Source organism: Sorex araneus, chromosome 5, assembly GCF_027595985.1.
Source record: "Sorex araneus isolate mSorAra2 chromosome 5, mSorAra2.pri, whole genome shotgun sequence".
Lineage (NCBI taxonomy): Eukaryota > Metazoa > Chordata > Mammalia > Eulipotyphla > Soricidae > Sorex > Sorex araneus.
In genome coordinates this window covers 204,952,670-204,975,337 of record NC_073306.1, presented here as the reverse complement: position 1 = coordinate 204,975,337, position 22,668 = coordinate 204,952,670, and the positions used below count along the sequence as shown (strand labels likewise).

At 51.1% G+C, this 22,668-nt stretch overlaps 1 protein-coding gene across 1 annotated transcript in view; it reads left to right on the top strand.

The window, feature by feature from the left end:
- The window catches only part of SCD5 (stearoyl-CoA desaturase 5), a 127,246-nt gene that overhangs the window by 77,450 nt on the left and 27,128 nt on the right, over positions 1-22,668 (top strand). The window contains exon 3 of the mRNA XM_004614352.2: positions 17,071-17,276. Coding sequence (XP_004614409.1) covers positions 17,071-17,276 — 206 coding nt within the window. The remainder of the gene's footprint in view (positions 1-17,070; positions 17,277-22,668) is intronic.

Here is a 22,668-nt window from a genome sequence, read left to right as displayed (position 1 = left end):
CATGATCACCGGTACTGTAAATCACCCGAAGTGCCTCAATAGAAGTGGAAAGAGCATATCACACCTGTATGGAGTGTGCAGTGTAAACGCATGCCGTCCAGTGCTTCTGCGTTGCAGTTAGGTTGCGTGGCCGTGGCCGGGGGGCCAGTGTGCATCCGTCTTTTGCACGCTAGGGGTTTGTTTCCACCTCCAGTGGATGTATTTTTGTCCTAGTTCTGACATGAACCCCCACATTGCCATCAGCTCCCACACGTGGAGGATGCGTGGGGTCCTTCCCTTGACTGTCTCTGCTCCCAGTGACAGCCACGAGTGGGGTTTCCACGGCTCCGTGATGTCTGACCCGGGGCTACACATCCAGGCCTTCCTGGATTCTGGGGTCAGTGGGTCAGATGTCCATGGCGTTAGACCACGAGTCCTAGTTTTATTACCACAGGTCTAGGCTGGGCTCAACCACGTGGGAGAGACGGCTCGGTGAGGGCTGGGAGGAAGAGACTTCAGCTCTGTCCCTGGGAGGACATTGTGTTCCCTTTTGGCGCGGGGGTGGAGGGGGCGTTTCGGCCACCAGGAGGAACTCAGCCTCAGCCCAGTGGGTGATCTCAGTGGCCACCTCTGGTCGAGTTGCTGATCTCTCTGGCAACCAGTCCTGATCCCTCAGCTCTCCAGGCTTGTCAAGATAACGAAAGGTATTTCTGTCACTGCAGATCTTTTTACAGTTTTGAAGCTCCTTGCCAGCAACGAACAAAGACAAAGGCCAGATACATTCTATTTTTTTTCTCTTATAAATAAAGAAATTCCACTCATTGGATACAGTATAGTACATTGCCTATTCTCATTTACATAATTAAATTTTCAACTCTGGCATCTAACACTATTGCCCTAAATTTTATTTTGTATTTGGATCTTATGCTATCTTCCCTGTCATAAAGAAAACTTCAAAAAATAATTGTGCTAGTCTATCTCAGGGTTTTTAGGAAATGGGCAAAACCTGCCATTGTAACAGTCAGAGTGAAGAGAATCAAGCAAACGTCAGGGACCCCAGCCAGTCTGCACTGCAGGAGGTCTCAGGCTTTATTTTGTGCCATTGTTCCCCTAGCTCCATGCACCAGGCATCCTGGCCTGTGCCTTGCCCTCCTCTCTATGGAGAGCCCACCCCCGACCCCCACCCACCCCAACCACCCATCTGGGCCTGTAAATGATCTGACTGGAAAGTCCTTACTGCAGCCAGAGAGAAAACACTGGGGTGAAGGCTCATGCAAGTGGCTGCCCCGGGCCTGTCACCACAGGATTCCCCATTCCTCCGCCAGGAGCAAGCATGGGTGCCGTCCCCAAGGGCCCTGATAGTAATTCCCAGCCCTGGCCCAAGTCCCACCAGGGTGGGGGGTTCTCGCAGTCCCCATTGGTTAGGGAGAGCTGAAAGGGGCCCCTTAGGCATGGATGCGAGTGTCTTCTCCCCCCAAAAGGAAGATCTTGCCTCTCCAATGTCCCCTTGTTGTTTCTCACACAATTCACTTTTTTTGCTTCCTAGAACATTCCCAGTCCGAGTGTTCTGTTTATGCGGACTGCATCTACTTGACCTCTGTTTCCTCCGTGAAATATAAACTCCTTGAGAACATAAGCTGGATTGGTCTGTTCCTTCTTCGTCTCCTAGCACATACCAACAGTCAACAAGTATTTGTCAAGTTAACTAATAAATAAAGTGCAAGAGATAAGAATGGCCAGGCCAGCTCATCGATTGCCAAGACGAAAGAATGTTTGTATGTGATGAGAAAAATATACGTGGAAGTTGTTGGATTGAAAGCGAGAGAGGATGATGGGTATTTGGTGAGATTCGTAGCTGTCTGTTCCGTTTCTGTGGAGGGGGAACTCGAGGCAGGAAGCTTTCGAGGGTTATTGAAGAATCTGGGGGACCTGAAGACCAGAACAAGGTGGTCATGTGGAAGCAGAGCGGGAGGGAGAAATAAGAAATTTTATAAAGAGCCGCCCTTGACATTTTTCTGTCCATTTTTAACTCCTCTGAATGAATTTCAGCTTACACAAATGTTGCTAAAATGCCATTTAGAATTGCTACGTGTGTAAATACACAAAAAAGAAAAGGGAGAGGGGGACACCACACCAGGCACTGGGCACAGGGCAGCGGCGCTGTCTCTCCCGCCGCCCGAGTTCGGTAGTCTCCAGCCGCTTCCCCCACCCCGGGGAGGCTGATGGCGATGATGAGGCAGGCGAAGGAAGGAACGGAGCCAAGCTGGTTGGTCTCAGTTGCAGTTTATTCCAATCTCCTACACTCCCGTCTCTCTCTCTGCTTCTTCCCCCGAACCCCCTCTTAGAGCCACCTTAAATCCCCCAGCATGAGGGGTCAGGGCTTACACATAGGTGTGGTCACAATCAATAGGGGTAAAGTTCTCTCCCTTAGGGGATGCTTCTTCTAGGACAGATTCTCTTTCAGCAGGACACCCACCGAAGAACGGAATCCCATGGCTGTGTTTCTCCTCTCCTTGTCCAACTAACATATAAGCATTCATAATATTAATCATTTTGTATGGACATAGCAAGAGATGCATTAAGCTTATAGAATTGCTTTCCTGGGGTCATCTCGATCTCAGACTACAGTGCTCAGGCCAGATTAGTCTTTCCTATCCCTAGCAGGGTCCTAGTCTCGTCGTTGCTTTTGGATCATGACATGACATGTCCATGACCAAGCTCTTAACATATAGTTAAGCATTAGGCACTTTGGCCAGGCCCATCTCAATGCCAGGGTAGCACAAAACTCACCACTTGCCCTGGGTCCATCCCGTCCCTCGTTGGGACCCTGCTTTTGGGGGTGCTAGGAAATAAGGGCAGCTGAGGCTTAAGTCGAGAAAGCAGATGCCCGGGAGCGAATAATATTCGAAGCCAATTAAATCCCATGTTACCAAAGCATATTAACAAATGTCTGTCTTTATCCATACAAAAAGGACATTGTTTTAAAGTAAACTATTCAAAAGACATGAGGAGAGGAGAAAGGCAATATTAACTTACAATACAAGTTCACTGTCCTAGCAAGGTCTGACCTTACAGATTAACAGAGTCTGATTAGGGGAAGAGCTAATTAACTGGTTGGGGAAGGGAGCATAGAAATGATTAAGGATAGACAAAGGAATGGGAGTGACTCGGGAGCACCTGGTTGGGTGTGGCTGATATACCTAAGCTCCTAGTGGCAAGGGGAGCAGGACATACCAATGTAGTCTGGAATTGTTTAGAGATTATTACCAGATAAGCCCAAACTCTGTGGCAAGGGAGAAAGGACAAACCAATGATATCCTACATCTCCCCCTTTTCTGTTTACAAAATCACAAAAGTTTGAAATAGAGGAACAATTCCAAACACAATACAGTCTTATAAGTTGTAGTAAATTTTCAGTCTGACCCTTGGCCAGAGAAGTACTTGTAGTAAAGCGTCCAATTGTCCTGCACTGTCCAGGGGTGATGAGAATCACCAATAATGAGAGTCATTTAGTCCCATTCTGAAGAGATGAAGTATCTGGATCAAAATTGAAGAGTTGTTTCTGCAACAGCAGCAGTAGTGGTCACAGCAATGAGTCCCAAGGGAGCAGCTATAGGAGTCTGATGAACTTCATGAAGCACTGGATCAGGCAGGGAGCACTGGAACAGGAGCATCACAACTTCTGTCAGGAGTCCTTCAGCAGGGGAATGCAGCCATTCTCTGGTCAGGTTCACTGGCAGTAATATCTGTGCAACCTAGCTTATGTTTGGAAAAAAACACTTTTTTAGAGTTATCAGAGGCTTCAACCATTGGGGTTTGGTACGTCTCCATGCCTAGGGGTAGAGAAAGAGACAGGGAGAGCTCTGACATGAACAGTTATCCTAGAGAGAAATTCAAAGGTTTTCCTATTAAAAGTCTTTCCTTTCTCCTTCGGAAACTGAGGCACCTGTGAATTCCAAGGAGAGGGTAAAAGGAAGAAATTGTTAATCCAAAATATGGGGTCCTGGCATTTTCCATTCCACAGCCTGTAGAAGAAGGGTATAAGGAATGCTCTTAATGTGACCTCATGATATGTTAGAGGAGCTAGAGGCCTTTGCTGCAGGCCCTCTGATGCAAGCTCCTCTGGTTTCTTTTTGGCTTCCAGCTGAAATCAGTTTGACAGTGGCTTAGGGCTGGAATTTGGAGGGTTGTAAAACTGCAAAGTTCTGAAAGTTAAAGCAGGCAAATGAATTTGGCTCCTGACAGAATGCAAAACGGGACCCAAAGTTTCTTGGTGGGGTTATCTGTTGAAAGAAAAACGTAGCCTTTTCCTTGAGTGAGGAGTCTCCCTGCTACCCATTCTTTGTCAATTTTAATCCAAATAGGAGAAATAATAATTTCCTGAATCTGTGCACCTTCCTGAAAATGCCTTTCAGCTTCTGTATATGGCTCTCCTTGAGGTAAAATAAAAAATTTTAAAGATAACAATGACAAGGAGTCAAACGGGACACACCTCCTTTTTTTTTAAAAAAAAAAAAACTATGCTCAAGTCACAGATCCAGTAAGACCAGAATGAGATCTGATTTGAGTAATAAAAAAAGTTCAGAGCACTTTTGTAAAACAGCTTGTAGCTGCTGAAACAATTGTTTAACTTTAGTATTTGATGCATTTAGAAACACAGTCATAATACCAGGGAAGAAACCAACAACATAAACTGAGTCTGAGATAATATTAACCGGCCCTGGAATATAGGTGAGTGAAGAAACCAGTGTGGCAAGTTACAGCCTTCATTGGAAGCTCTTTCCTGATATCAGAAATAACCTGCTTCATAACCATACACACACACAAGCAGAAGTATCCTGGTGACAGTGCCTTCTGTCCCTCACCAGACTCAGCATCTGTAGTGGCTGAGTGGGTGAGCACCCTGGAATGAGGCGTCTCTGTGCCTCCTGGGTCGATAAGCAGTTGCCCAGTGGGAGAATAACCACGTACCCACTGGCCCTGAAGCCGTTTTCCTAGAGGTGGAATTTCATGAACTAGAAATCTAGAAGTAGAAGTTCACCTCCCCAAAAATAAAAGCCTGAATCAACCTGTACCAGCCTGAATCTTTGAATAACCTTCCTTGGAACTGGCATATCACCACAGGTTCTGATAAAAAAAAAACCCTGAGAGGGGGCTGGAGAGATAGCACAGCGGGTAGGGCGTTTGCCTTGCACGCGGCCGACCCGGGTTCAAATCCCAGCATCCCATATGGTCCCCTGAGCACAGCCAGGGGTAATTCCTGAGTGCAAAGCCAGGAGTAACCCCTGTGCATCGCCAGGTGTGACCCAAAAAGCCAAAAAAAAAAAAAACAACCTGAGATTTGGTTGTCCAGACTGAACTGAGTTCAATGTTGACGAAATTCTTTTCTCTACAGGGTCCCAGCCCAGCAGCCAATTCAGGACGGTGCATTCCAATGAACTGTCATGTTCCTTTAGTCTCATTCCTCTCGCTCAGCTTTGATTTTGTAATGTTGACTGTTTCTTGTTTGGTTCTAGCTCCAGAGGCAAGTTATGTGGTAGGATGTTCCTTGTGGTTTGCTCGTATCCCCTCCTAGCTGGACTCAGAGTCTGCAGTTTTAGTAGCAGTGCTACATGATTGACTTGTGGCCTCGGCCTTGAATACTAGGGACATGTTGTCACTTGGTCATACTCTAAGCAGTAGAACTTGAATCACTTGATCTAGGGGCGTGTCTGCCATGCATCTCTCCTGCAAGTTTCTTGTTTTTTTTTCTTTTTGGGTCACACCTGACAATGCTCAGGGGTTACTCCTGGCTCTGCACTCAGGAATCACTCTGGGCGGTGTTTGGGGGACCATATGGGATGCTGGGAATCGAACCCGGGTTGGCCGCGTGCAAGGCAAATGCCCTACCCGCTGTGCTATTACTCCAGCCCCACAAACAATATTTTGTTGTAGGAATTGTGTGGTGTTTTTTTTTTGGGGGGGGGAGGTCACACCCGGCGGTGCACAGGGGTCACTCCTGGCTCTGCACTCAGGAATTACTCCTGGCGGTGCTCAGGGGACCATGTGGGATGCTGGGAATCGAACCGGGTCAGCTACGTGCAAGGCAAATGCCCTACCCGCTGTGCTGTCGCTCCAGCCCCAATTGTGTGGTGGCTGAGAACACCTGCCATTTAAGAAGATGGTCGTGAATTCAAGCCCCCAGTGTCCCTTGGGGGCCGTGCATGGTCCCGTGACCCACTGTGCTGTGACAGCCAGGCATGTGCCAGCACCACAGAAAAGCAGTGTGTCCCCCCACCCCAAGCCCGCTCCCTAGCACTGCAGCGAAAAGGACAAGGGAGTGCAGCAGTGGGCCACGCTGGGCCAGCCCTGCGTGAGTGCCTCGGCGGAGAGCGGGGCCCATGCGCAGGCAGCCCCTGCCAAGGAGAGGGAAGCTCTGAGGCCCACAGTAACAACACCAAAGGGAAGGTGGGGAGGGACCAAACGGACGGCCAGAGAGATGGCACAGCACGGTACAGAAGGTTCCAGAATGCTAGGCGCTCGCCTTGCGTTGTGGTGGCTTCCTCCTCTAATGGGCACAGCAATGCCAGAAGGAAGTCACGAGTTATGCCTATAGGTGGATGGACATGGAGAGTGTCATGCTGAGTAAAATGAGCCAGGAGGGCAGGGACAGACATAGAATGGCTGCATTCATTGGTGGCATATAAAAAATAGTAGAAGACCAATATCCAAGACCAGGGAAAACCGGGGCAGGAAGGACTGGTCAGTGGTTGGAATCTGTAGCACTGTCTTCCCATTATTCATCAGTTTGCTCGAGTGGGCACCAGTAGCGTCTCCATTGTGAGACTTGTTACTGTTTTTGGCATATTGAATATGCCACGGGTAGCTTGCCAGGCTCTGTCATGCGGGCGGGATACTCTCAGTAGCTTGCCGGGCTCTCCGAGAGGGACGGAGGAATTGAACCCGGGTCGGCCGCTATCGCTCCAGTCCGGTTGGAATCTAGTGGTTGGAATACTAGTTGGAACAAGTGTGTGTGGGGCGGAGGGTAGGTAAGATAGAGAAGGGACCAGTATGACAATAATATTTGGAAATGATTATGCTGCACAAGATCTACCTACTTAAAAAGTAGATAAAGGGATATACATGATAACCTTTCAGTATCTGTATTGCAATCCACAATGCCAGAGAGAGAGGGGGGGGGAGGGAGAGAGAAAGGAAAAGTGCCTGCCCTAGAAGCAGGCTGGGGGTGAAGTAGTGGTAGGAGGGAAACTGGGGACACTGGTGGTGGGAATTGCACACTGGTGAGGGGACGGGTGTTGGAACATTGTATGACTGAAACCCAATCGTGAACAACTTTGTAACTGTGTATCTCACAGTGACTCAATAATAACAACAAAAAGTTACTTCCAGAAATTCTCTGTGTACACACACACACACACACACACACTCACACACCTAAGAATAGTATTGAATGATTCTATCACAAGGTACTCAAACAAATAGATCCTCTTATATGGAAATTCGGGGGTTTTCCAAGTTTTCACTGTGGTGAGCATCCTTGCGGTTCCATTTTGCACACAATCATTCTTTTGTTGAGATAAATTCCAGAAAAAGAATTATTAGCCTGAAAGATAGGCTTGGGGCCAGGGAGAGAGAGAACTCTGGGCCTGGAGCACACACTCTGCATGCAAGAGGCGCAGGGCTGGTCGCGGTCAGCACCGCTGAGGGAGACCCCGGAAAATGCAGTCATCTGCAGTCCCTGAACTGCCAGGTGTGGTCCCAAAACAAAGACAAGAAAAACTGAAATTGTGGTGCTCTAAATAGATGCCACCCATTTGCATGCATATGGTTTTGTGCAAAAATCTGTCTCACCTATTGGCAACACTGAATTTTTCAAGACCTTTGAAAGCATAGCACACATGTAGAAAAAGTACACAAGGGACTGGGGCGATAGTACAGTGTAGGGCAGAACGTTTGCTTTGCCTGTGGCCAACCTGGTTGAAACCCTGGCCTCCCGTCTGGTCCCCCGGGCTCTGCCACAGTGATTCCTGAGTGCAGGACAAGCAGCAATCCCTGAGCACCACAGCTGTGACGCCCAAACAAACCGAAACAAAGGAAAGAAAAAGCAGGTGAGCCGCCAGTTAGGGCTGCTCTGTCCAGCATCGACAGCCACCAGCCACGCGTGACCGCTGAGCGTGTGAGGCATGGCTAGTGCAGGTGGGTGTGTCGGAAGTGTGAAACACGCCTTGACTTCAGAGACTTGGTACGAGAGTAATAACGGAAACTAGAATCGAAGTGCTACCTTGGACTAATGATGGTTGAAGGGCAGGATCTGAGATATGTGTGATGTCAAATATCTATATTTTAATCAAGTTGGTTGGGACTGGACAGAGCTTACCGCGTCCTCTGTGTGTAAGAGGCCCGGGTTAGTGCCCCCAAACCACGGGGCCACCGAGCACTGCCAGGAGTAGCCCCCCAAACAAAACAAAATTAAAATGATCTTTGTAAAATTGTGGCCGGTAGGGAATTTCAGTTCCGTATGTGGTTTGCCTTCCGTTTCTCTGGCATGGCAAGCGGGCTACGGTGGGACACCAAGGAAGCTAAACCCACCGGCTGAGCGTCTGCTCCTGAGTGTCTCTGCCCGCTGCCCCCCCACTGCAGAGCCCTAAGCCAGACCCGGTGCTCACGGAGCCACTGTCGCTCTCTCTGCCAGCCTGGCTCTGCCCTTGACGATCTGCACACACGGGCTGAGTCGCCACTTTGGACGGCACCTGCGACCAGCCAGCACTGACCACTCAGCCTAAACCCTCGGAGACAGGCTGGAGAGACAGAGTTAGTACTGTTAGGGATGACTTGACATTTTCTCTCTGAGTGTGGCCCAGTTTTTCCATTTTTATAACGAGCAGGTTTTGGGGCTGGAACAGCAGATCAGAGGGTAAGGCACGCAGCCAATCCGGTTGCAACCCCTGGCTCCCCATACGGTCAAACAAGCACCAGGAGGGGTGATTCCTGAGTGCAGAGGCAGGAGCAACCCCTGAGCATCACTGGGTATGGCCCCAACACACACACACACAAAACACAACACACGCACACACACATACACACGTAAAGCAAGTTTTCCTTTAATGGCTCGTTAATGTTAAGAAACTTCCCTTCCATGCTTCCAGCCTTGTCCAATCTCTGGTGTCACCAAACACTCCCAGGAGTGACCCCTGAGCAGCTCAGAGCCAGGATTGAGCCCTGAGCACTGCCCAGTGTGGCCCAAAAACCAAAGAGGAGGGTAGGGAGATGAGGGAAAAGAGAGACAGACAGAGACAGAGAGGGGCCGGAGCGATAGTACAGCGGGGAGTGTGCTTGCCTTGCATGTGTCCAACCCGGGTTCAATCCCTGGCATCCTATATGGTCCCCAAGCACCGCTGGGAGTAATTCCTGAGTGCAGAGCCAGGAGTAAGCCCTGAGCATCGCTGGGTGTGACTCAAAAAGTAAAAAAAAGAAAAAAAAAGAGACAGAGGCAGAGAGAGACACAGAGAGACAGAGAAAGACTGAGACAGAAGATGTGTATGTATATATGTACATATAGAGAGATGTATATATGTATGTATATATGTGCATATATAGAGAGATGTGTATATATGTTTGTATATTTGTGCATATAGAGAGATGTATACATATGTATGCATGTATATTATATAGAGAGATGTATATATGTATGTACATATGTGAATATGTGCTACAGAGATATATATAGGTATGTATATAGAGAGCGCTGTACATATGTATGTATAATGTATATATGTGCATATAGAGATATGTACATATGTATGTATCTATATAGAGCTATATATGTATGTATATATGTACATATGTGCATATAGAGAGATGTACATATGTATGTATATATCTATATAGAGACATATATGTATGTACATATGTACATGTGTGCACATAGAGAGATGTATATATGTATGTACATATGTGAATATATGCTATATAGAGATATATATAGGTATGTATATATGTATATAGAGAGATGTACATATGTATGTATAATGTATAATGTGCATATAGAGAGATGTATATATGTATATGTATACGTGTATATGCTCTAGGGAGCGGTGCATATATGTACGTGTATATGCTCTAGGGAGCGGTGCATATATGTACGTGTATATGCTCTAGGGAGCGGTGCATATATGTACGTGTATATGCTCTAGGGAGCAGTGCATATATGTACGTGTATATGCTCTAGAGAGCGGTGCATATATGTACGTGTATATGCTCTAGGGAGCGGTGCATATATGTACGTGTATATGCTCTAGGGAGCGGTGTATATATGTATGTGTATATGCTCTAGGGAGCGGTGTATATATGTATGTGTATATGCTCTAGGGAGCGGTGTATATATGTATGTGTATATGCTATCGGGAGCGGTGTATATATGTATGTGTATATGCTATAGGGAGCAGTGTATATATGTATGTGTATATGCTATCAGGAGCGGTGTATATATGTACGTGTATATGCTCTAGGGAGCGGTGTATATATGTATGTGTATATGCTCTAGGGAGCAGTGTATATATGTATGTGTATATGCTATAGGGAGCGGTGCACACATAGGCGTGTATATGTGCAGAGAGCGGGCGGGTGGGGTGTGATCCCTCCTCAGTGCTGTCTCGGGATGTGCGCCTGTGGGCCTCAGCAACGGGGCAGGAATCAGCCGACCCTCAGCCGTGTCCCAGGTCAGCAGGGCCGGGACCACAGGCTTGGGGGCCGCTGACCGCTGCGTCCATCTCCCCCTTTGCTGTCTGCGGAGCATGCTGGAGGGACCCGAGCTCAGAGGCCGAGGCCGGCTGAGGGGAAGAGGTGAGTGGGCGCCCGGGACCCCTGGCCTGCCCACACCCACCTTCTGAGCTCGGCCCCACCTGGCCCACGTGTCTCCGGCCCGGCCCGCCCCGAGCACGCGGGGCTTGGCCTCAGACGCAGAAGCTGCTCGCTGGGGGCTCTCCTGTCCCCGAGGGAGCGAGACGCCGGTGGGTGGGACAAAGGGCTTCGGCCGCCTCAGCCCAGCATTGGCTTCTGTCCTGTCCTGAGCTCAGCTTTGGAGCGAAAAGCAAAAGCAAAGGCCGAGGGAGGGAAAAGTACATCTTAGAGCACTTCGGTGAGGATCGATCTCGCGCTCCCGCTTTGGAGCGGTCAGACCCGGGCTGCATGCCCGGCCAGGCTGAGCGGCTTCTGTGGACCGTGTCCAGGTCCGAGGAATGAAAACAAACCTTTCTGCTTTCCTTGGTCGTCCTCATCTTCTTCTTGCTGCATTAGGCTATTTATTTTTCTTTTTTTGAGACTAACGTTTCTAAGCATTTGAAACTCCACTTAGAGTCTGTGTAAAGCTGTTATGCTACAACTGAAAGACATTTAACTTTTCCCCATGAAAACCACCAGATTTCTCCCTAAAAGGCTTTCCGCACCTAATGGAAAGGAGTAGGAACTCAGAGCGGAGCGGATGCCGTCATGGTTGAGTTAACTGTTTGGACTTATGAATTTAGTGAAAGTCTCCTGAGCCTTGATTTTGCCATCTGTGAGCTGGGCACAGCATAGTCTCCTTTCTTTCGACGTGCAAGGGGCATTGTATCGGAGCAATCTACTATTGTCATGGGCTTATAGTCTTGTTGCAGGGTGTCTCATGTGACGAGGAGGAGGGAGGCAGCGGCCCTGAGAGGGAGCTCCGCTGTGACCTCCTTACCCACCTTGCTTACCCAGGTGGTCTGGGAGATTCAGGACTGAGCAAATCTGCCATGAGCACCTAAGTGGCATAGACACCTGCGTCCCACCGTACTAGGCATTCACCAGAGTGCCCTGGAGTTTCACTTGTTCTTCACGGTGTGGGAGAATCACCCCGGGCCCCCGAACCCTGTCCCCGGGTCTCCGGGAAGCACAGAACTCAAACTCGGGCTGGAGTGACAAACTGCTCTTTGCAGGACATGGGAAGGTCACTCCTGACCTCCACACACGTGCGTCCAGGCCTCACAGAAACGATTTCAGGAAGGAGATGAAAATTGAAGTAAGATACATTTCCTTAGAGGCCCCGAGGGGGAGGAAGAGAGCTACACGCCCAGGACAGACCCTGACCTTCTCCGGAGAGGAGAGAGCCCAGCACCCAGCCCAAGGAGGGAGGGGCAACATCTCCGAGAAGGAGACGCAGTCCAGAAAGTCAAAGCAAGTAATCGCACTTCAGGGAGAGAGGCAGGCGCCCCCCCACCCGCCCAGAGTGGGGAGATGCACCCCTGTACCTCTGCAAAGTGAGTTTGGGTTTGGTTTGGTATTTGGGTCACACCCAGGAATGCTCAAGACTTATCCCAAACACCCAGCTCTGTGCTCAGGGATCACTCCCGGCAGGGCTCAGGGGACCATCTACATGTTGGGGACTAGACCTAGGTCAGTTGTCACTGTAGCACTGTCATCCCATTGCTCATCAATTTGCTCGAGCGGGCACCAGTAATGTCTCCACTGTGAGATTCATCGTTACTGTTTTTGGCATATCCAATACGCCACGGGGAGCTTGCCAGGCTCTGCCGTGTGGGCGGGATACTCTCGGTAGCTGGCCGGGTTCTCCGAGAGGGGCGGAGGTAGGTCAGTTGTATGGAAGGCAAACAAATGCCCTCTCCACGATCTCTCTGGCCCCCACAAAGTTAGTTTTATAAGGTTTTCCCAAACTGCTTCCCAAAGCGTGTCACAAGATTGATGCCAAGGGGTGGGGGTATTTTTTTTGTTATTGAATCACCGTAAGATACGGTTACAAAGCTTTCGTGTTTGAGCTTCAGCCATACAATGATCGAACACCCACCCCTCCACCAGTGCACATTTTCCACCACCAATGTCCCCAGTACCCCCCTCCTCGTCCTAGTCCTCACCCTGCCTCTATGGCAGACATTTCAGGTGGGGGGTATTTTTCTGGGGGTTCAGCCGATGTTCTGGTCCTGGCACGTCTATATTATTTCAGTGGTTCTCCAGCATTTCAAAAGGTTCCTGGGGCCAGAGCGATAGCACAGTGGGTAGGGCGTTTGCCTTGCACGCGGCCGACCCAGGTTCGATCCCCGACATCCCATATGGTCCCCCAAGCACCGCCAGGAGTAATTCCTGAGTGCAAAGCCAGGAGTAACCCCTGGGCATCGCTGGGTGTGACCCAAAAAGAAAAAAAAAATAAAAAGGTTCCTGCGTTTTAGAGGCCTCCACGCCTTGGGGCCAGTCTGTCTGTCTAATCCGCGTGGTCAGGGGTCCTACCTGCAACTGTCCTTCTGGGACTGCGGCTATCTTGTTCTTTGTTCTGGTGCCAGGGGTCGAACCCAGAGCCTGAGATGTGCAAGGCCCTTCCGGGACAGCAGCGGTCTTGACTGGCATTTGAAGTTTCTTTCCAACTCCAGATTCTGTGATGATAAATAATAAATGCTTTTATTCTTTCCAACCACCGTGTTTCAATGCGCTGCCAAGATCTAAAGACCTCTTCCTTTGCAATAAGTCCGGATGTGATTTTTTTTTTTTGCTTTGCATAGACGGCTAAGCACCCCTTTTATTCCTTTATATTTAAAATGGAACATATTCTTCCTAAGGGTTTTTTTTCCTTTCTTTCTTCTGTCCCATTACCTCAGGGTTAAACAACTTTTAAAGGTTTTCAGCGGCACTATAGGATGAATAAGGTTGAGTTATCTTCCAGAAGCTTCAGGTGACCCAGAGAAATTAAAACCTCAGCGAATCCCCTCTTGATTAAGAGAAATGCTCAAGAGTCAGGACAGAGTCCAGCGGGCCAGCATGCTTGCCCTGGGTGAGACCCTGGTTCCACTTGATTCCCCAAACACGGCGAGAGTGATCTCCAGGCACAGAGCGAGGAGGGCCCTTAGCACTGCCAGCACGACCCCCAACCCAAATAAATCAAGAAGTACTAGAACTTTGATTAAAAAAAAAAACTATTTCTTTCCTATCTTAGCAGCAGGATAAAGCCTATATCTACGAAATGGAAATTTTCCATAGAAAATGGGCCCAATGCTGAAAAATATGGTGGATATGTTATAAATTTTTCATATTTGGCCACTCTTAGTAGTACCAAAAGAGATCAGGTGGTGCCAGGGACCAATCCTGAGATTCTTGTGTGCAAAGCATGTGCCCCCTCCCCTGGGGCCCTGATTCCCCACCCTCCATCTCCCCTGTCCTATTACCATTATTTATTTATTTATTTGTTGTTTTGGGGTCACACCCGGCAATGCTCAGGAATTACTCCTGGTGGTACTTAGGGGACCCGATGGGATACCAGGGATCGAACCAGGGTTGGCTGAGTGCAAGGCAAACGCTCTCCCCGCTGTACTATCACTTCAGCTCCTCCCATTATTTTTTGAAAGGACGTACACAGCATATACGCTTATTTCCTCTTCAGACTCATTTTTCTATCGGAAGCACAATTTCCCAAACAAATTTGCCTTCTCAGTGTCTCCAAACGTTACCAGATTAAAATAAAGCAAGCGGGGGCTGGAGTGATAGCACAGCAGGGAGGGCGTTTGCCTTGCACGCGGCCGACCCGGGTTCGAATTCCAGCATCCCATATGGTCCCCTGAGCACCGCCAGGAGTAATTTCTGAGTGCATGAGCCAGGAGTGACCCCTGTGCATTGCTGGGTATGACCCAAAAAGCAAAATAATAATAATAATAATAATAATAATAATAATAATAATAATAATAATAATAATTTTAAAAAGCCAGCGGCTGGAGCACTGGTACAGCGGGAGGATGCTTGCCTTGTCCGTGGCTGCCGGGGGCGCCATCCCTGGCACCCCATGTGGTCTGAGCACTGCCAGGAATGATCCTTGAGAGGCAGGCGTCAGCCCTGAGCCCCACAAATTCCTCACCCAGCGTTCTTCTGTTGTAGCCATCTGACACACACCTGCTTGTACCACAATCTTCAATCCTCGATTTTTGTCTGAGTTTTCCCCAGTGGCGGGGCGGATGGGGGGAGGGGGGTTAAATGGGTCTCAGGAGCTGTCCGTGGATTCGTTTGTTAGTTTAGGCTTGGGGGCCACACCCAGCGGTGCTCAGGAGTCACTCCTGGCGGTGCTCCAGGGAACCATGTCGGTGTTGGGGATCGAACTCGGGTCAGCCTCGTGCGAGCGAGGCAGGCACTTTACCTCCCGTCCGATCTAACTATGTTTTGCGGGCGGGCACACCCAAGGGTGCTCGGCGCTTGCAGCTGGCTTGGCTCTCAGGGGATACTGCTGCTTGGACTTGGGGGGGCCGTGATGGGGACCAGGTTGTAACCCCTGAGCGTTGCAGCAGAGCGAGACCCCCAGAGCCAAAAAAATAAATAAATAAACAAGCCCAAACAAACCCTGGTCAGCCTGTGCCTATGGTAATAAATAACGTTTCAGCAACAACAATAACAGCCTGGGGGCCGGGGACAGAGCTCAGAGGCTGAAGCCTGTTTCGCAGATGGGAGGCCTGGGCTGATCCCAGCCCTGAAGGGTCCCGTCCCCACACACCACCAGGAATTGCCCCTCGCCACCGAGCCAGGAGCCGCCCCTGGGCACCCTGAAGGGGGCCCAAAGCCAAAACTCTCTTAAAAAGAAATTAAATATAAATACCTAAACCGTTGTTAATTGCCCTGAGAGCTCACCCGGCTCCCAGCCCCACCGTCTCCGTGTGAGACAGCAGCAGAGCGTGTGAATTGTGCAGCCTGCCACACTGCCTTGCCTCTCCCTGCTGGGATTCCCAGCGTCCTGCCCCGCCCTGGGGCGGCGGGGGGGGGGCGGAGGGAATACAGCCCCGTATGCCAGGGCCCTCTGGCACCCAAAGTAACTTCTGTTTCTTTCTTTTTTTATTTTTTATTTTATTTTATTTTTTTGCTTTTTGGGTCACACCCAGCGATGCTCAGGGGTTACTCCTGGCTTTGCACTCAGGAATTACTCCTGGCGGTGCTTGGGGGACCATATGGGATGCCGGGGATCGAACCCGAGTCGGCCGCATGCAAGGCAAATGCCCTACCCACTGTGCTATCGCTCCGGCCCCTCTTTCTTTTTTTAAAAAAAATTATTTTTAATTGCATTTTTCCTTTTTTATTGAATCACTGTGAGATAGACCCTTACAAAGCTGTTCATGATGGTATGACTGAAATCTACTCTGTTCCTTTCTTTAAAGAGGGGCTGGAGCAATAGCACAGCAGGTAGGGCGTTTGCCTTGCACGTGGCCGACCCAGGTTCGATTCCCAGCATCCCATATGGTCCTCTGAGCACCAGCCAGGGGTCATTCCTGAGCGCAGAGCCAGGAGTAACCCCTGAGCATCGCCAGGTGTGACCCAAAAAGAAAAAAAAAGCCCTCGAATCATGTTCTTTGGTCCTTGCCTTCTTCCCAAGATCTACCTGGTAATAATATCGCTCTTGGGATCTTCGCTTGCTCTCTCTGAAGTCGGACACAAGGGGGTTAGAGCTAGACCAGTGGTTAGGGTTGTGCTCAAGGCTCTGTGCTCAGGGGTCCCTCCCGACAGTGCTGGGACACAGGTGCAGAGCCAGGGATTAAAGCTGGGTCAGCAGCTTGCAAGGCCAGAGTCTTCAATTTCTTTCTTCTTTTTTTTTTTTCTTTTTGGGTCATACCCAGAGATGCACAGGGGTTACTCCTGACTCTCACTCAGGAATTACTCCTGGCGGTGCTCGGGGGACATATGGGATGCTGAGGATTGAACCCGGGTCAGCTGCATGCAAGGCAAACGCCCTCCCCGCTGTGCTATCGCTCGGGCCCAGGCCTGCGCCTTAACCCACTGTACTATCTCTCCAGCCCAGTATGCTCCTTCTGCCACACGTCCAATCTCCAGGAGATTTCAGAAGTGCCCCCCAAGCTGTCTTTGAGGTCTCCCCACTAGTTCACTCCGCAGGCCTGAACCCCCTGCTCTTAGGGAAGGTCCCTGCTAAGTGAGGGTTTGCTCTTGTTTCGATGAACAAAAAGGCCCAGGGCCCGAACCTGGGGGAAGGACGGCGGGTTGGGGTGAGAGCGAGAGGCGTGGAAACGCCGCGGCAGGGAGAGCTGAGGAGGCCCCGGAAGGCCCCGCTCCGGCGCTCACTCAGGGCTTGCATTCTCTCTGCAGAATGACATCTTCGAGTGGTCCAGGGACCACCGAGTCCACCACAAGTACTCCGAGACCGACGCTGACCCCCACAACGCCCGCCGCGGCTTCTTCTTCTCCCACATCGGGTGGCTGTTTGTCCGCAAGCACCGGGACGTCATCGAGAAGGGGAGGAAGCTGGACTTCACGGACCTGCTGGCCGACCCGGTGGTTCGGATCCAGAGAAAGTAAGTGAGCGCCCAGAGCAGACACGGAGCTGACCCCTGCACTGACCCCTGCACGGCAGCGCAGGGCGGAAGTCCTCCCGCCTGGCTGATCTTCCTTTCCCATCCATCTCTCCTTCTTCATTTCCTCTTACCCCCCCCCCCAACCCCCGACCACACCTGGCATTGGCGAAGGCTTTCTCCGGCCTCTGTGCTCAGAGATCACTCCTGGTGGGCTTGGGGGACCATATATGGGGAGCTGATGATTGAACCCCGCTCAGCCGGGTGCAAGGCAAGTGCCCTACCACTGTACTCTCTCTCTGGCCCTTTATTCATTCCCTCTTGGTCATTGGGTTTTCCCTGTTCAGTCTTTAATTTTTTTTTTTTTTGCTTTTTTTGGGGGGGGGGTCACACCCGCGATGCACAGGGGTTACTCCTGGCTCTGCACTCAGGAATTACTCCTGGCGGTGCTCAGGGGACCATATGGGATGCTGAGAATAGAACCCGGGTTGGCCGCGCGCAAGGCAAACGCCCTACCCGCTGGGCTATCGCTCCAGCCCCCCCACCACCCCGTCTTTAATTTTGATTTGAAAATGGGTTTCGGATAACTCCGTTGTCCTTCCCTTCTGAGCAGTCTGCACACGAGTCCCTCTGGTCCCCACTTCTCCACCCATATGGGGGTGGCGTCCTTCACTGAGGCATTTTCCCCACAACAAGACTCTCTCCAGGGGGCCCTGTCCTGTTCTCTTGGAGTGAAGTCTCCTGCTATCCATTCCTGGGAGTGTGTGTGTGTGTGTGTGTGTGTGTGTGTGTGTGTGTGTGTGTTGCTGGAAATTGAACCCAGGGCCAGACGCAGGAATAGCGTATGCTCTTCTACCGAGCCATATGCCTTCCTGTGCAAGACGGGAGACCAAGTCAGCTGAGGAACCATCCATCTCCACTCTCGGGTGGGGGGACCTGCTTTCGGCCCCTCGGAGGAAGACTGTCAGGTAGGGTGGGGGGAGCGCTGAGAGAATGTCCTGGAAATGGACGGGGGGGGGGGCGGGGCTTTCCTTGTCTGACACAGACTCTTTTTCCCAGGAAGTTTGATTTAGAAATGTGCGCCCGGGCCGGAGCGCTGGGCCGGCAGCTGGGGCACGTGGCTTGCAGTGGCTGACCCGGGTTCCATCCCCAGCACCCAGTATGGTCCCCGAGCCCTGCCAGGAGTAGCCCCTGAGCACAGAGCTGGGAGCAAGCCCTAAGTACAGTGAGGTGTGGCTCCAAAACCAAGAAATAAAACCCAAATGTGGCCTCTTTCCCCCGTCTCACAGAGTGAGACAACGGCGGGTTATGGTGACGGGGACCAGATCCTGGAGCCCCTCCGAGCACTGCCAAGGAGAACCCCGCAGAGGCCCAGTTTCTGCATCACGTGGGGGTGACCGTGTCGCCCGTTTCCTGCCGTTCCTACGAGGACATGGGACGAGGAGGCCAGTGCGCTTCTCGTCCTGCCCAGCCAATGGCAGGACCCCACGGGCCTCTCTCCTGCCTCAGCACCGCTCTCACAGGGGGACACACCCAGGACCAGGAGCCAGGAGATGGTTTCCTGAGCTCTGTGCTGCCCGGGTTCAGACCAGGACCTCAGGCACGGGAGGCCCCTCCCCCGCCCTGGGGACCAAAACACCACAGCAGCAAGTAGCCAGATGGCCTCAGTTAGCAGTTAGCATGGGGGATTTTCTTTCTTTTTTTTACCATGAGAACAAATTATGAAACGTCATTAAGGAATGAAAATGTCACAAACGTCACACACCTTGCATGTGACCAGGTCCCCTCCTGAGCCCAGGGCCTTGGCACAGTCCAGGAGCCGGCCTCCAGCTCCGCCAGACCCGAGCGCCAACCGTCAAGTTCAGATCAGTTATGGTTGGGATCCCTCGGATCCCCAAGCACTGGGAAGGATCCCTGAAAAAAAAAATTGCAAAATTTTAGCCTCTCTTCTCTCTGGTACGCTTATATTTGCACACTTTACCCGGTGGCAGTCAAGCCCCTGCGACTTCAGATCTTGTTTAACTTCAGATTGGGCTGCCGGGGCCATTAGCAAGGGCTGTATTCCGTTCACCAATCGAGTGTCCGAGTTCATTAACCATCTCTCGGTGGCTGGCTATGTATGTCCCTTCCAATTTTTCGACACAAATGACATTGCTATATAATTAGTAATGCTTTGGGACAATCAGGCTTTAGATTAATTCGAAGAGCTTAGATGAGAAAGCAAAGCGTTTCTGTTTTATTAATGAGGACTGAACCGGGTGTAATCGTCTGGGCTTCTTTTACCATAAAAATGGAAAGGTTTTTTTTTTTTTAATCCCCTTCGTCTTTTCCCTTAAAAAAAAATGAATGTGGTAACGTGATTCATTAAGTGTGTGCTCGCAGTACATATGCTCCAAGGCTGTTTGTTAATGCAGGCAGGAGAACGAAGATGAATGTCATTCACTGCAGCCTTCGCTGAGGGGAAATGGCTCTGAGACACCAGCTACTCATCTCGTCTCGTCAAATGTATCATCGAACTCCTGCTAGGAGTCGGCGCTGAGGGCGCAGCCTTAAAGACTGGTCTCTGTCCCCCTAGAATTTGCAGGCCGGCGGGGAACCCACACATTAATTTAGAGACAATTATAGCCTAGTCAGAGAAGTGCTGTAAAAGGGTGGTCCAGGGAACTCGGCCAGGGGGCTCCGTTCACACGGCAGGCTGGGGAGGAGGAGGGAAGGCCTCAGTGAGTCCGGAGAAATGAGAATTAGCCTGGCAAAGACGGGGAGGGATATTTACTCTAACTGCCAGAAACATAGAGCCATTGAACTTCAGAGTTTGATCGGGGGCTGTGGAGATAGTATAGCAGGTGGGGCACTTGCTTATCTTGCATGTAGCTGACCCAGGTTCGATCCCCAGCACCCTTATGGTGCCCCAAGTCCTGCCAGAGTGAGCCCTGAGTGCAAAGCCAGGAGTGAGCCTTGAGCATCACTGGGTGGGCCTCCAACACCCCCCCACACCCAATCAGTAGTTAGATTCTGTAGTACTGTAACACTGTTGTCCCATTGTTCATCGATTTGCTTGAGCGGGCACCAGTAACATCTCCATTGTGAGACTTGTTACTGTTTTTGGCATATCGAATACACCACGGGTAGCTTGCCGGGCTCTCCGAGAGGGATGGAGGAATCGAACCCAGGTCGGCCATGTGCAAGGCACACGCCCTACCCGCTGTGCTATCGCTCCAGACCAGTTAGATCCTCCAGGAGGTAAAATGCTCGCCTTGCTTGCATGGGGCTGGCTCTGCTTCGATCCCACACGGTCCCAAGTTACCCCCAGGAGTGACCCTGGAGTACAGAGCCGGCAGTGAGCCCTGAGCTCCTCCACGTGTGTCCCGCAGGCTGAAACAAACAAATAGAAGTTCAAGAGCTGCTGAGACCCGTTTAGCTCCCACCTTCCGTTTTTCCCCTGAGAAAACTCATAGACAAAATGTGGATGGAAGGTTGGGGGTAGAAGTATGTCTGTCAGGCGTCTCTAACAAAAGAATGCTAGGTAAGGAGTTTTTTGGTTTTTTTTTGCGGGGGGAGGGGTGTTGCACACCCAGCAGTGCTCAGGGATTACTCCTGGCTTACTCCTGGAGTACTCAGGGGGTCCTATGTGGTGCCGAGGGTGGAACCAGGGTCGGCTACAGGCAAGGCAAGTGCCCTCCGCGCTGTCCTATGGCTCCTGACTAGACGAGGGGCCTTAAGTAGCCAAATGACCCTGGGTGGACCCTAGGTCTGGAGAGTGGCCAGAAGTCTGTGCTAGCCCAGGCAAGAGCTCCGAAGTGTGAGCTCAGAGGAGAGAGCACAAAGGGGACAGTGTCACGTGGGAAGAGGAGGAAGGGAGCCAGGCTCCAGGGCCTTCGCCCCAGTTCTTGGCCTGCACCCCAGAAAATGTGGAGGTAAGGCTAAACGAGCCACTCCTCGGGTCGGCGTGCGGCCCCCGGTACGGAAATGCTTGACTTCCGCAAGGCAGGACTCGGCTTGTTCATTGTCATTGTCAGGCTCCCCGGATGGCCAGAGTCACCTCAGCTCACACAGAGGCACCAGGGGTCCAACTCACACACGCCCCCACTCTTCCCCTGGGCTTTTCAGACACTCTTCAGCCCTTTCCGGGCCCTAGACAGAGAGAATGTTTCTCGCACACGTCAAAAGGTCTGTGGACGGACAGGGCATGGCGCCAGCTCAGGGCCAGTGAGGAAGGGATTTTCCCCTGTGTTTAGAGAACAATTCTTTTTTTTTTTTTTTCCTTTTTGCTTTTTGGGTCACACCTGGTGATCCTCAGGGCTGACTTCTGGCTCTGCACTCAGGAATCATTCCTGGTGGTGCTCAGGGGACCATATGGGATGCTGGGAAACGCCCTCCCCGCTGTGCTATCGCTCCAGCCCCTAGAGAGCAATGCTTGACAGGCTGTTGGTGACTTGGATGGCTGAGCACTGCAACGCCTGAACTGGTCCGTTGTGTATATGCACAACTCTATAGAAATAGTCCCCAGTGGGGGGCTCCTGACGGACAGTCACCCTCTAGACTGGAGTGTGGATGAGACTGGGGGACAGATGTGAGGCCCCCGCCTCTGAAGCCTGGCCCCCCCCTGCTCCTCAGCTACCCTTGATTTGACCTGCCTGCTCCAGCGGGTCCTTGGTCTCTGTGTTCGCAACAGCAAGATCAAAAGGGCCCTAAGGTGACATCACGTGGCCGTCCCTTCCCCGGAACCCAGCTCTTGGTTCCTCTCTACCAGCTCGACCCTGCCTCACGGAGGCTGGGGGGTTCCTGGTGTTCCTCAGGGAACCCAGTTTTCTTCTCCGCACTTTCACTCCTGGCTCCTTGGCTGTACTTTGAGCACCCAGAGTGATTGATTGTTCATTGGTTGTTCCAGGGGAAGGACCGACCTGGCTTTTGATTCGAGACAGACTTGCTCTTCCTTTCTCTTTATTTTTTTTTTCTTCTTTCTGGGTCACACCTAGTGATACACAGGGGTTACATCTGGATTTGCACTCAGGAATTACTCCTGGCAGTGCTCAGGGGACCACATGGGATGCTGGGAATTGAACCCGGGTCAGCCGCATGCAAGGCAAACGCCCTCCCCGATGTGCTGTCGATCCAGCCCCTGCTCTTCCTTTCTTGGGCTTCCTTGTTTGGGTTTGGGGAGAAGACACACCCCAGCACGTGTCTGCCCAGGCCCGCCTGGGCCTCTGTCCAGCGGCCTTTGCTGGTCCCCATCCATCTGTCCCTCCCGTTGTCTTGGCCCTGTCCCCTACGTCTGTTTCTGCTTCACCCCCACTTGCCTCTCTCTCTGCCCCCACATCTTTGTCTCTTTATGTGCCAGAAAGCTTTCTTCCTCTTTGTGTGCCCTTCTCCCCACAGGGACATTTTCTCTCGTCTG